The 12,376-nt window shown below is 48.5% G+C and overlaps 1 protein-coding gene across 1 annotated transcript; it reads left to right on the top strand.

The window, feature by feature from the left end:
- Nucleotides 1-637: 637 nt before the first annotated feature.
- LOC149338970 (uncharacterized) lies at nt 638-2,210 on the top strand. Its single transcript, XM_089550384.1, has 2 exons — nt 638-1,037; nt 1,651-2,210. Exons 1-2 carry the CDS (start codon nt 709-711, stop codon nt 2,078-2,080), a joined length of 759 nt encoding a protein of 252 aa, XP_089406510.1. The 5' UTR covers nt 638-708; the 3' UTR covers nt 2,081-2,210.
- The last annotated feature ends 10,166 nt before the right edge of the window (nt 2,211-12,376 follow it).

Below are 12,376 nucleotides of genomic sequence, written 5' to 3'. Positions count from 1 at the left end.
CTTGTTCGGTCTCTACCCGGTACGAATGTTGCCTCTCGCAACCAATCACTGTGGCGGGACCAAGCCACTTCGGGGCAATCTTAGTGTCGCGGTCTGTGTCGAAAATGAGCACTTGATCCTCCACATTAAAAACTTTATTCCACGTTCTTCTGTTGTAGGCTTCTGCGTATCTATACTCCGTTTCATACATCAGGTGCAACGCTGTGAAAGCTACAGCTCTTGTTTACGCTCCCTGCATCCGCGATAAAAAATAGTGCATGCTCGTGACGAGCGGAAATAATAATTGCTTTGTCTGCAAGCTTAATATATATTACGTTTGACATCAATTTGGTAAAGAACAGCTTTTTTTAGAGGGAAAAGATCGGAATCAGTAAACTTATATGTTCCGTTTGTCGTTTTTGTTCGTGTCGCCTTTTCGCGGACCCGCAACCCTGCCAGCTGTGCTCTCCGTGCTTCGCATCTCGTTTTCAGAAAATGGCGTCCAACGCATTGACTTCGACCACCTCTCCGGAGCGGCTTTTTTCGAAGATTCGCACTTCGAAGATTTCCAGACACGCGAGGCAAGTCATTTCAAACGTGTATGCTCGGAATAGAGCCCGTTTCCCGCAGAAATCCGTCCGGGATATTCTGAATGTTGTTAGCGAGGATACGGGAGTGTCTCCGCGTACCGTCGCAAAATACAAGGCGGAGCGCCTGTGCGGACCATTGATGTCTCCGAAGAAAAGGCCTCGTCATGTGAGAATCGCAAGTTCACGAACGGTGAAGCATGACAGCTTCACGGTGCATGCCGTCCGACTGAAGGTACATGAGATGTACAGGAAGCGAGAGGTACCCACGCTGGAGAGTGTTCGGAAGGCTGTCAACGAAGACGAGGACCTGCCGCATTTCAAGAAAACCACCTTGTGGAGGTTGTTGAAGGACATTGGCTTCATATTTCAGAAAAGAAAAAGGAATCTTGCTTTGATCGAGCGCAGTGCCATCACTGCCTGGCGCCGGCAGTTCCTGCAGGCGATTAAGGAATTCCAAAGACAGGGCAGGTAAGAATAATGCTTTGCATCTTTTCTCACACGTTTAGATTGTCCCATAACGCGTGATGTTAACGTTTACCATTTAATAACATTAATACGGATTTCTTGCAGAACTGGCAATGAATGTTGCGTCATCAGAAAAAAAAAAATGAAAAATTTGCTCAACCCCAATTGTTCTGACGTGAATTTTGCTCAGAGGTGGCATTTGGTGGCCGGTGATGTTTTATGCTATATTTGGGTGAGGAACTACCTGAGTTGGTCAGAAGTAATCAGTTTAATTCCAACTGTCTGCTACGACAAGCCAAAAACAGGTCTCCACTGGTCGAGGCACCAGTATGCGTATCATCCCGCCGTCATGGCAGAAATGACATGCAGGAATGAATCGTAGTACTCGTTCTTCCGATGGACGCAACTTGGGGCTCCTGGTGCTCGCGTGCATATCATTTCGCAGGCAAAGAATGAAGATAAATCATGAAGTAACATTTCCTACTCAGTTTTTGGCCTATATTCTGCTCTGTGTTGTCAGTGATATGGCAAGACTCGTATTGCTGCTATGGCATAGCCGTGGGTATGTTTAATGATGTTAATTACCTCATCCATTATTTTGTTTTGCTTTGTACAGATCCATCATTTACATGGACGAAACCTGGGTGAACAGCGGGCATACGAAGGAAACTGTCTGGCAGGACAGAGGCGTGAAGTCCTCACATGATGCGTTCCTGAAAGGCCCGACAACAGGACTGCCTGCGCCCTCAGGAAAGGGGGCCAGTTTGATCCTTGTGCATGCCGGGAGCTCTGCAACAGGCTTTGTGCAAGGAGCTGCTGACTTCTTCCGAGCCAAGAAGGGCAACAAGGCTGATTACCACTCCGAAATGGATGGAAAATACTTCGAGAAGTGGTTCACAGAGAAGCTTCTGCCTAATGTTCCAGGCAACAGCGTTATTATAATGGACAATGCGCCATACCACAGTGTGGCGCTTGAAAAGGCCCCTACGTCATCAACCCGAAAAGCAGATATTCAGCTTTGGCTGACAAAGAAGGGGGTCCCCTAGACTGCCGACATGGTGAGGGCAGAGCTACTTGAGCTCACACAAAAAGTCAACACTCCAAGCATTATCTACATGATTGACACCTTGGCGGCTGCCCATGGTCACGATGTTCTCCGTATACCGCCCTACCACTGCAAGTTCAACCCAATTGAACTTGTTTGGAGCCAAGTGAAGGGCTTTATAGCAAGCAGGAACAGAGGTCGAGCCAAGTGAAGGGCTTTATAGCAAGCAGGAACAAAGGTCTCACTTTGGCAGAAGTTGAAAAGCTCCTACCGGTGGCGTTGGCGGGTGTAACCTAACAAAACTGGGAAAACTGTTGTGCCCATGTCCAGCAAATTGAGGCTGAGGCTTGGGAAAGGGACATGATTGTGGACACCGAAATAGATCCTCTTGTTTTCAGTATCTGTGACTCATGCAATTCCTCGTCTGATGATTCGATTGCTGAATTCAGCGATGAAGATTTCAGTGATGTTGATGAATTTGTGTGACTTTTGTGAAGAGATAGCTTGTTTGTTTGTTTGTTTGCTTGGGGGGTAGTGGTTGGGGGTTTACTGCACTCATCACAAGCTCTTAGCAGTGGGCTTAATTCCTCATCGCAACTGTGGATCAGTAGTCTGAGACACTGCAAACAGAAGCCCACCTTGCAATGGGCACTCCTGAAAACCACCCCTGGGAAGCAGGACGTATCAGCTGGTGTCGTCAGCAGAATAATTGCAAATGCAAGCTCAAAATTGCCAAGGTCACACAGCAAGCAGAGGACTGTGTATCGACCCTTTCCAAAGACAGCTGGCTCCCCGAGTGCGGTTCCTTGCGTGGAAACCTCTTACGGCACCCGTCACAAACTACTGTCAGTGCACTGAACCCCTTATTGGTACTGTCAATTAATAGTCTCGTGCACTACAAACAACAGACGTGGGGGGCAGTTCTATCTTGCCCGAGACTCGTCGAGCAGCCTTCGCCAACGGAGTCCGGTACTGAGGACCCCACTACCTATCCTTTTCCCTGAACCCTTTTTTCTAATAAATGTTTTCAACAACTACTGCAAAGGTAGTTGTTCATTGCTACATTGGAGTATTGATGTTTCTCTTTCCCCAGTATGCAAGACGCCAAAATTTTGAATCAAGGCTTCGAAATTTATCTCTTTTCTCAGGCGGGAAAAAGCCATTTGAGTGTGGCATAAAGAAATTTCTTTTCTCAGCCAGAAATTTCAGCATCTTGCTCTGCACATAACAGTGCACCTAAAAGAGCTTTTGTTTATGACAAGAAGCAGAATATTGCTTTTTTTTTTGCCGGAAAGAAAACTCGCACAAAAATTGACTCAAAAGTTACGACATCAGTATACCCTGACAAAAAGGAATAAAAAACAAACTGCTCACATGATATGCATCTCGCTGTTCCGCAACGGATATTGTTATTTTTTTTTTTGCCAGAAAACTCGCACAAAAATCGACTCACACAAATTATGAGAACAGTATACCCTGAATATGGAATGAAAAACAAACTGTTCACATGATACGCATCGCGCTATTATTCTGCAACGAATATTGCTTTTTTTTGCCAGAAAGAAAACTCGCACAAAAATTGTCTCATGAAAATTATGACATCAGTATACCCTGAGAATACGGAATCTAAAAAACAAACTGCTCACATGATGTGCATCGCGCTATTCCGCAACGGAGTGGCCGTCAGTCCCGGACCGTCTTAAAAACTCGATCCCCTGCTCTGCTGGATGCACGGAATAGTTCATGACATGCCCGATACCTCGACAGAGACAGAGGAACGAGCAGTGCCGTCAGTTACAGCAAAAACGAAAATTACATATGGCCTGAATCCTGAACGAAAAACCATTTTTGATCGTTGTTTCAGCTTGGTATTGAAGATATTGTGAGCAAAAAATTATATCAATTGGCGTCAACTAAAAAATTCCTAATTAAAGAAAATGTCGCGAGGTGGATTGCAACCTACGTACGTGAAATGCTGCAAAAAAAAAAGTATTGCGGTGGACTCGAATCGTCGCCGCCGAAGTTCCCAGTCGTCCCAAAGCGACGCCTTAGACCACTCGGCCACGAAACGAGCGCGGAGGGATACAATTTCATTATTTTTTCTTGCGGACTACTCGCGTAGCTTTGACAGCGTTGCACCTGATGTATGAAACGGAGTATAGCTTGTCGCGCCGTACTTGTGAGTCCAGCCAAGTTGGCCGCTATCTCAAACTTCTCCCGTAGCTGTTTCCAAGTACTTAGCAGGTTCCTCCCTGAGCGTCGCTGGTACACCGACTTCTCTTGCCATGGTTGGCGTAGAACCCTAAGCGGACCTGTTGGATTTCGACCATACAAAAGCCGAAAGGGTGCTACGCCCATAATATCGTGGGGAACTTCGCGGTATGCCCACAACACAAAAGGGATCAGCTTGTCCCAATTTTTCGCGCCCTTTTCTATCGCGTGAAATAGCATGTTCTTTAGCCCTTTGACTGTTTTTGCCGTACGGGTACTACGGCCGCATTCCGTCCCGCGGCGTTTTTGCCGTACGGGTACTGCGCTGAGCGCTCGTTTGAAATTTCGCGCCTTTCTGAAAAGATGCGTGCTCTGGGATGTGCTGCCATCTTCTGAGAACTACAAGAACTGCCAAGATACAGTTTATGTTACCATCTTCCGGCAAAAAAAGCAAACTGCGTGTGGTTATCGGTGTTGGCCGTAGATTGCAACGGCGCAACCACATGCCGTAGGCGCAGCTTCGTGGTTTCGGTTTCTCTTTTCGCAATCGCAATAGAAGCGCGAAATTTGACTTTTGTGTTTGCTGGGACTTTAGTTCTTTCTCGAAGGTGCTGCTGCCACCTTCAGCAACTTATAAAAAAATGTTACAAAACTGCTTATGCTACAATCTTATGGAAGAAAAAATTCTTATTGTGACCTCAGCTCGCCCACGCACTTTCGGATGCTCTGTGAGATTGCACCGATGCTCCGTCAGATCGCACCGGAAATGCCAAAGCTGATTTCTATCTTTGCCGAAACCCTTCCGGAGGCCCCGCAGACCTGATGTTTATCTCTGTTGAGACTCTCTCGGTTTATCAACCCTCACGGAGTGTCATTGCTCTCCAGTTTAGTTAGAGCTTGTGGCGGTTCGGGTGCCTAGTAGCACTGCGTAATGGCTACACAGGCTGCATTCCCTTTGGAATGCAGCCTGCCGTTTTGCCATTTTTTTTGTTTGCCACTTTCACGGATCCTATGTAGTATTGAAAATTTGCATCGTTTTTATTGATGCTGTAATTGTAATCATCTCTGTATACATTTTTCGCCTATTTATTCTAACTTTGCGAGTTTTATTTGTTTGAAATCGCCAATAAAAAAATTTGACACTGAGGGCGAATTTTTTTCGGGAATATTCGACAGTCAAAGGCTTAGCACCCAATTCCATCTTTCCACTGTCCCGTTGCTTTCAGGGTGTTCGGGGGTGGAAAATCTGGGGGAACAACCTAATTTTTCTAGCATCAGCTGGGCGAGTTGAGCCTTGAAATTTCTTCCCTGATCCGAACATATTGTCTAAGGAACCCCTGTTCGACTGAATATTTCTAAAAGGGCGTCAGACGCAGCCGTTGCAGTCAGGGAACGACGGCATACGACTTCAGGCTATCTCGTGCATAAATCAAAAAGGCACAAAGCATACTTGTGAGCCCTGGCGTAACAGATGGCGTATCAAGAAGCCCTATGACATCTACACTGACAACCTGAAAGGGGTGTTCAGTTCTAGTCAATGGGGTGATGGGTATGTTGTCAATGTGACGCCGGTCCGAGCAGATTTGGCACCCATGGCAAGACTGGCAGTACTCCGAAATCTCCTTTCCATACCAGGCCAATAGAAGTTGTACTTTATGCGGGCCTTGGTCTTCCTTGGACCCAGGTGTCCACACCACAGCGATTCGTGCGCCAAGGATGGAACTTCCTTTCGTCTCTCTTGGGGAAGCACCAATTGTCGCACTTTAGTACTTGCTATTGAGTCCCAATGGTGCAGCAATCCCTCGGTAATGAACATACCCGCCTTTCCGTGCTTAATGTTTTCCCATGCTTTTCTCAAGGTCTCGTCAGCGAGCTGCGCTGCTTGGAATGTTTCTCGCTGGCTAGCCAGAGAAACTGCATCATCTTTATCATGTAGCTCTGCTTCCTCTCATGGAACCTCGTCACTCGGTGCCCTGCTAACTTCGCATGTCAGTGTCTCACAATTCTGATTTGCCACATTTGCAGGTTCTTGGTTGGACACCAGACTGACTGCAGTACTCCTACTTGTTGTGTACGCCCCATCACTGTGCTTTTTAAGCAGCTGCCAGTCTTCTAACGATAGTAAACAGTCCACCCCTTCAGCCAGCTCATCAGTGAGGGGGCACACTATGCCTATCCTTTGATCGTCTGCGACTGCTCCTGGTTGGGAAATTCTTAAAAGGATCGTCGCCAATTTCGCCTCAATAGATCTGCCGAAAGCCGACACTAGCCTCACTGTCCCTGATGGTTCCATCAGTGCCTGCAATAGTATGCTCTCTCTTATTAGCATGATCTCACTATCCGTTTCGAGCAACGCCTATGTGTAGACGTCTCCGCATACAAGGTCTATGAACTCGAGTCTTGATGAAGCTGCTCTCGAACTTCGCATCGGCACTTCCACTTTCGCAGTTAAAAGCGTGCTTTGGTTTACCGCCGCATTCTTTACTTCTGTCTCATCTGCCAGCGTGACCCTTTGCACCCTTTGCCTGTGCCCATTTTCTTGTTTCTGGCGCGGTTCATTTCCTGTTGCTCGCGGGCAATTCCTAGCAATATGGCCCAGCCCATGACTCAGATGGCACTTTACTGTGGGGTTTTCATTACTTGACTGTTTTTGGCCTGCATGCTGTGCTGGTGTCGTAAACTGCTTCGTAGCGCACCCTTCACCTTTTGCCTGCTCAAAGGTTTGTAGGGCCTTCGTTATTTCTTTAGGCTTCAGCCAACTCTCTCTTTTGCAAAGGCGCACATATTCAATGCTCTCCGGGCTGAGGCTTGCCTCAATGCGATCTGAAACTATGAGATCCGTCAAAGCCTCTTTTGAGTCTACCCCTCTAGCCTAGATGCAGTACGCTAGGTAAGTTTTCACGCGAGACACAAACTGAGCCCACGTCTCCTCCTTTCTTTCGCTGCTTTCTCAAATCTCTCAAGGTACTCCGTCGGAGTGAGTTTTAATTCACTTTGAACCGCTGTATTTACGGCCTCATGGTCCGTGCATTCCGCTCCGTCAAGGTTACGAAGCAAGTACCTGACTCGCTCTGTCAGCGCCAGTATTATTAAGTGCACCCAGCCACTGTCTGGAACATTGAAAATAGTGAACAGCTTCTCCACCTCCTCAAACCACAGTGGCACATCAGCATCAGATGGCATTCTATAGCCCTTCAAGACTTTCGCACATTGTGCTATTGGATCTGGGCCTATGCACCGCTCATCGCTTTGTCCCGACCCAAGCGGTGACAATCGACCATTCGACAGCCCAAGCTCCATCTGCTTGAGTGCCAATCGCTCCCTGGATTCAATTTCACGCATTCGTAGCATTTCCATCTTTAACTCCATACGGAGAATAGCCATCCGCTCTGTATCGGCTCCTGTGCGTCTAGCGACAATGTCTGTCTCTGGCCGCCGGTCTGTAACCTGCTCTCCAGAGTGAAATCTTCTTAAATAGTCACTACCTTGTTCTTATCCATCCCAGTTTCTACATCGTCCCCTAGCGATCGCTGCTCCTGGCGGGGATTCGCCCTCATTTCATCCCCAGGATTGGATTCGCTATCTTTAGCAGCTGTTTCCTCGTTTCAACCATGAGCCTCACAAACTAACCACCATGCCTGCTTCAACAAAACGCAAGAAATCCCACACACCTGGCGCAGATCTTCTGTTTGCCGCCCAGAGCTCAGATGATGCGTCCGTTCCACCAGCGTCGGTAGCAGCCACGGTGGAGTCGTCCCTTGACAGCTCCTCGCTGCTCCGCATTTGATGGTGTGTGGTTGTTGCTGCGCTGCCTGCCCCTGAAGATCAGACGTGCCGAATCTTGTCGAGTTGAGCCAGTTAAATTTGGAATCTTGTTTGTTACTTCAAGGAAAGTTTCCAAACCCTTCCTCTAGTGAGTTCGGCGTGGAAGACCAGGAGGCGTGCTTGTAGATGATGATGATAGAGCATATGTTTACAGCATACATATACAGAGAGTAAAACTGGAAGAAGCAGGAAAGAATTTACGAAAAGAACAAACTTTGCACTACTTAACTCATCGATGTAGCAGGTTAGAGCCTAAGTAGCTCTGCATTACTTGCTAAGCATGGAGCCCCAGCGCAGGCTGGACTCCATTCATTCGCTTCCGATTTTTATACCCTTAATTAACAGAGAAATAGGGGCGGTCATTTTCAGTGGCCCGCCCCAAACATCAATTCTCTAATCAAACATAAGTGAAGTGGGACCTACCCCATGGGACCAACATCCTCTCCCATTGGAGTTCTTCTTCCGTCTTGTCTCAAGCACACCGCCGCCCCACTCTCCACTCGTGTTGCAAGTCAAGTTCTTGACACTGATGCGTACCCACCCGTCATCAGTACGTGTCATCAGTAAGCAATAATTGAGAGAGAAGCCAGTAGAGCACAGACGGCGGGACGCTCGGAGAGATAAGAGTTAAGATAAGTGGGCGGACCGGACGTTTCCCACGCATCGCCCAAAAAACCGCTGTAATCGTTTTTTCTGGGTGCACACTGCCATCTCGGCAAACCAGATAAGGAACGGTTCCTGTTTTCCCCCACATTGGGTCAGGATGTGAAAGATACGCAGTAACTGGCTTAACCGGCGCTCCTAATCACTGTCCTTCAAAGACACCTCGGGTGGGCCCCGTGGCAGCGCAGGCAGCTGTGGGACATCCGGTGCCTTTCAGATGATAGCCTATGGCCGGCTTATCAAGATAGCGACGGCGCTTCAAAGGACCATGTCCAATTCCCCATTCCCACTGTGCTTCGGGGGGCTCACATTTATAATGGAAAGCTGCTTCTGTGGGTGTAGGCGTCCTGCAAACGGTTGCAGCTGGCAATAAGCAGCGACCTTACACTGCGGTAGCACTGGATGACCGCGAGATGCTCATACGTATTGTGCCTGTTCCCTTGTGGAGCGAGCAGCGCAGTGGTACCGGCTCTCCGGTCGCCGAGCAACCACGCTCCATGAGTTCAAGGCGGCTCTCCGTCGGGAATTCTTGCCTGTAGACTACCACCTTAGGATGCGGCGAGAGCTTGAGCTGCGTACGCAGGCGCCTGACGAGTCATTGCTCGAGTATGAGCGGACAATGGAGGAGCTTTTCCAGATTGCCGAGCCGACTGCCTCAAACGATGAACGTGTCAAAAAAGTTGTTAGGCAGGCGCATCCCACTTTTGCGTCCTACTTGCATGGCGGTCCGTTTCGCGACCAGGACGATCTGGCTGCGGAGGCCAAGCGCATACAAGGCGACATCCTCGCCATGCGCGCCTATCGCCCTCCACCGCCTGCCAGCGAAGCAGTGGAGACGCGCTGCGTATGGACAGGGGCTTCCTCCTTTGCACGCTATGATTCCTCTGCCCAAGCTGTGTGTGCAGTCGGCGCCGACACCCGCCAAGAGTGGAAATTAACCAAACGCGCTCTAGACCCATTTACTTTTCAACGCCGTGCAAGCAGTGCCGCCGTTACTGCTAGTAGTTATCCGAACAAAAGTCGAGCCCCTGGGCAAGGCAGGGGACAAAGGGACACATTCCCGAAACAGCCGGAAGGCCGCTCAGCAGGGTGCACCAGGTGGGAGAAGGCATTTCCAAGACGCGGAGACACGCCTGCACGCGGAGTGCGGTGCTTCCAATGTGGCGAGCTGGGCAATACCTCTCGTCCGTGCACAAGTGGGCCCGTGCAGCAGGGAAACGGGGTCGAGGGTCGGGCGTGAGGACACACTCAACCGAGATAATCAAAGGGTCAGAATCGGGAAAAGTGAATCAGGGAAGTGTGAAGTTGTGTCTGGAGTGCCGCAAGGGTCTGTTTTAGGCCTACTATTGTTTTTATTGTATATTAATGATATTCCTTCTAATACTGACTCGCCTGTAAAAATTGAACTATTTGCCGATGATTGTTTAATTTACACACATGTAGCCTGGACGGAAGATCAGATTAAACTAAATAAATTCCTGCAATCATTAAACTCGTGGTGCCAAAGATGGGGCATGGTAATTGACTATAAAAAAATCTACATACATTCACGTAACTAAGAAACAGAACCTTGTCAGATTTGAATATAATATAGGAGAAAATGTCTTGGTCGAGGTACAGAGTTTCCGATACTTAGGGGTGACAGTGACGCATAATCTAGACTGGCGTATTCACACTGAGAATATCTAGTCAGAAGCTTACCAGACGCTCTGCTTTCTTTGGAGAAAACTTCCAAATCCTACCAAAAGAAATTAAGTTTGTCACCTACAAAACGTTTATACGACCAGTTCTGGAATATGCGAACGCTGCATGGAGCCCCCACCAAAAATGCTTAAAAAAGAGATGGAAAGAATACAGCGGATTTCAGCACGTTTTATATGTTCCAAGTTTCACCGTACTGACTCGGTTACAGAGACTATAGAGTAGTGAATTCACTGAATTGGAAACGCTGGAAATTAGAAGAATAAAACATCGACTTCCAGATAATGTAAGCGGCATTAAAAATAAATACAGAACATTATGTAAGTGCCTCTAAAACGTGGTTCCCGAAAAAAAACCACAGCAGGGTACTACAGCCTATGTGTACCTGTATTCCTTCTTCCCTGATGTAATTGAAATATGGAACAAACTGCCAAGTGATGTTGTGGAGAGTGCGAACGTCCAAAGATCTAAGCTAGGTGTCGATATGTTTTTGAGAAATGGTGTACAAATATTGAATTCTGACTTATGATTTCTCATTGAAGTGCTTATGAAATGTATTTGTTTTTGTTCCCTCCCTGCAATGACCCTCACTGCAGGGTTAACAGTATGACCAAATAAATAAAAAAAATAATTGCTGTTCCCTCCGTATGACATGCTGGCCTGCCCTCTGACATGCCAGCTCCGTTCATCAATGTCACAATCGCGGGTTATGAAGTTGTGGCGCTTCTAGACACGGGGACCAGTGCCTACTTGTTTGGGGATGAAGTTGCCTCCCTCTTACAGCAGCGTTCCGTTCGTATGCGAGAGTGTCGAGCGATTTTTAGCATTGTCAGCGTTGCCGCCCGTGCGGCTGGCGCGGTGAGGCTGATGGTCGGATATTCACCTTCCCAGACTGACTGTTCCCACGATTCTTGGTCGCGACTTTCTTCGTAAGTCCCGGATGGTGGTAGACATTGCGAACGGTGGCTACCGGATCGGCCCCGTGTCCCCCTTGAAACCCTTCGCCAGTGCTGTGGGAAGCGGGGCCAACCCCTCACTGGCCCCGACAATCGAGTCCGTAGTTCTGCGGGGGCGCGCCTGCACAGCATGGGGTCGTCCACCCTTTGGTGGCTAGTGCAGCTGCACTGGATTGGGAACAGAAGGCTCGCATGTCGGACTTGCTCCTCAGGCATGAAGCGCTGTTCACCGACGAGCCGGGCTGTACCGACCTGGTGCGCCACAAGATCGAGACCGGAGATGCGCTCCCCTTGAAGAGCAACCCCAGACCAGTTAGTCTGTCCAAGAGGCAGGCTATCGACAGAGTGCTAGATGAAATGCTGGCGACCGGTGTCGTCACACGCTCAGATAGCCCCTGGGCATCTCCAGTCGTCCTTGTCCCAAAGAAAGATGGTAGTTTTCGCTTGTGCATCCATTACCGTCAACTGAATGCGCTGACCTGGAAAGAAGCATATCCGCTGCTCACCACTGAGTTCATAGTCGGTAACTTGGGGGCAGCAAAGCATTTTACTACGCTTGGTACCGCCAAGGGCTACCTTCAGGTAAAAATGGAGCCCGAGGACCAAACCAAGACCACCTTTACCTACCACCGAGGCCTGTTTCAATTCAAAAGAATGCCTTTCGGGCTGTGTAATGCGCCAGCCACCTTCCAAAGGTTAATGGACAGGGTACTTGGCGTCTCAAAATGGTCGCATGCGATGTGCTATCTCGACGACATTGTAATATACTCGTGCACGTTTGACGGGCAGATTAAGCACGTTGGAGATATTTTTCAGAGACTCAATACAACAGGTACGACTCTCAACCCGGCGAAAGCGCAGGTGGTGCAAACTCAAGTGCAGTTACTTGGGTTCACACTGGGCGGAGGTTCCATTGAACCGAACTCAGAGAAGCTAAAGGC

This window comes from Amblyomma mixtum, chromosome 6 (assembly GCF_055824585.1).
Source record: "Amblyomma mixtum isolate Tamu chromosome 6, ASM5582458v1, whole genome shotgun sequence".
Lineage (NCBI taxonomy): Eukaryota > Metazoa > Arthropoda > Arachnida > Ixodida > Ixodidae > Amblyomma > Amblyomma mixtum.
This window is presented reverse-complemented; position numbering and strand designations above follow the sequence as displayed.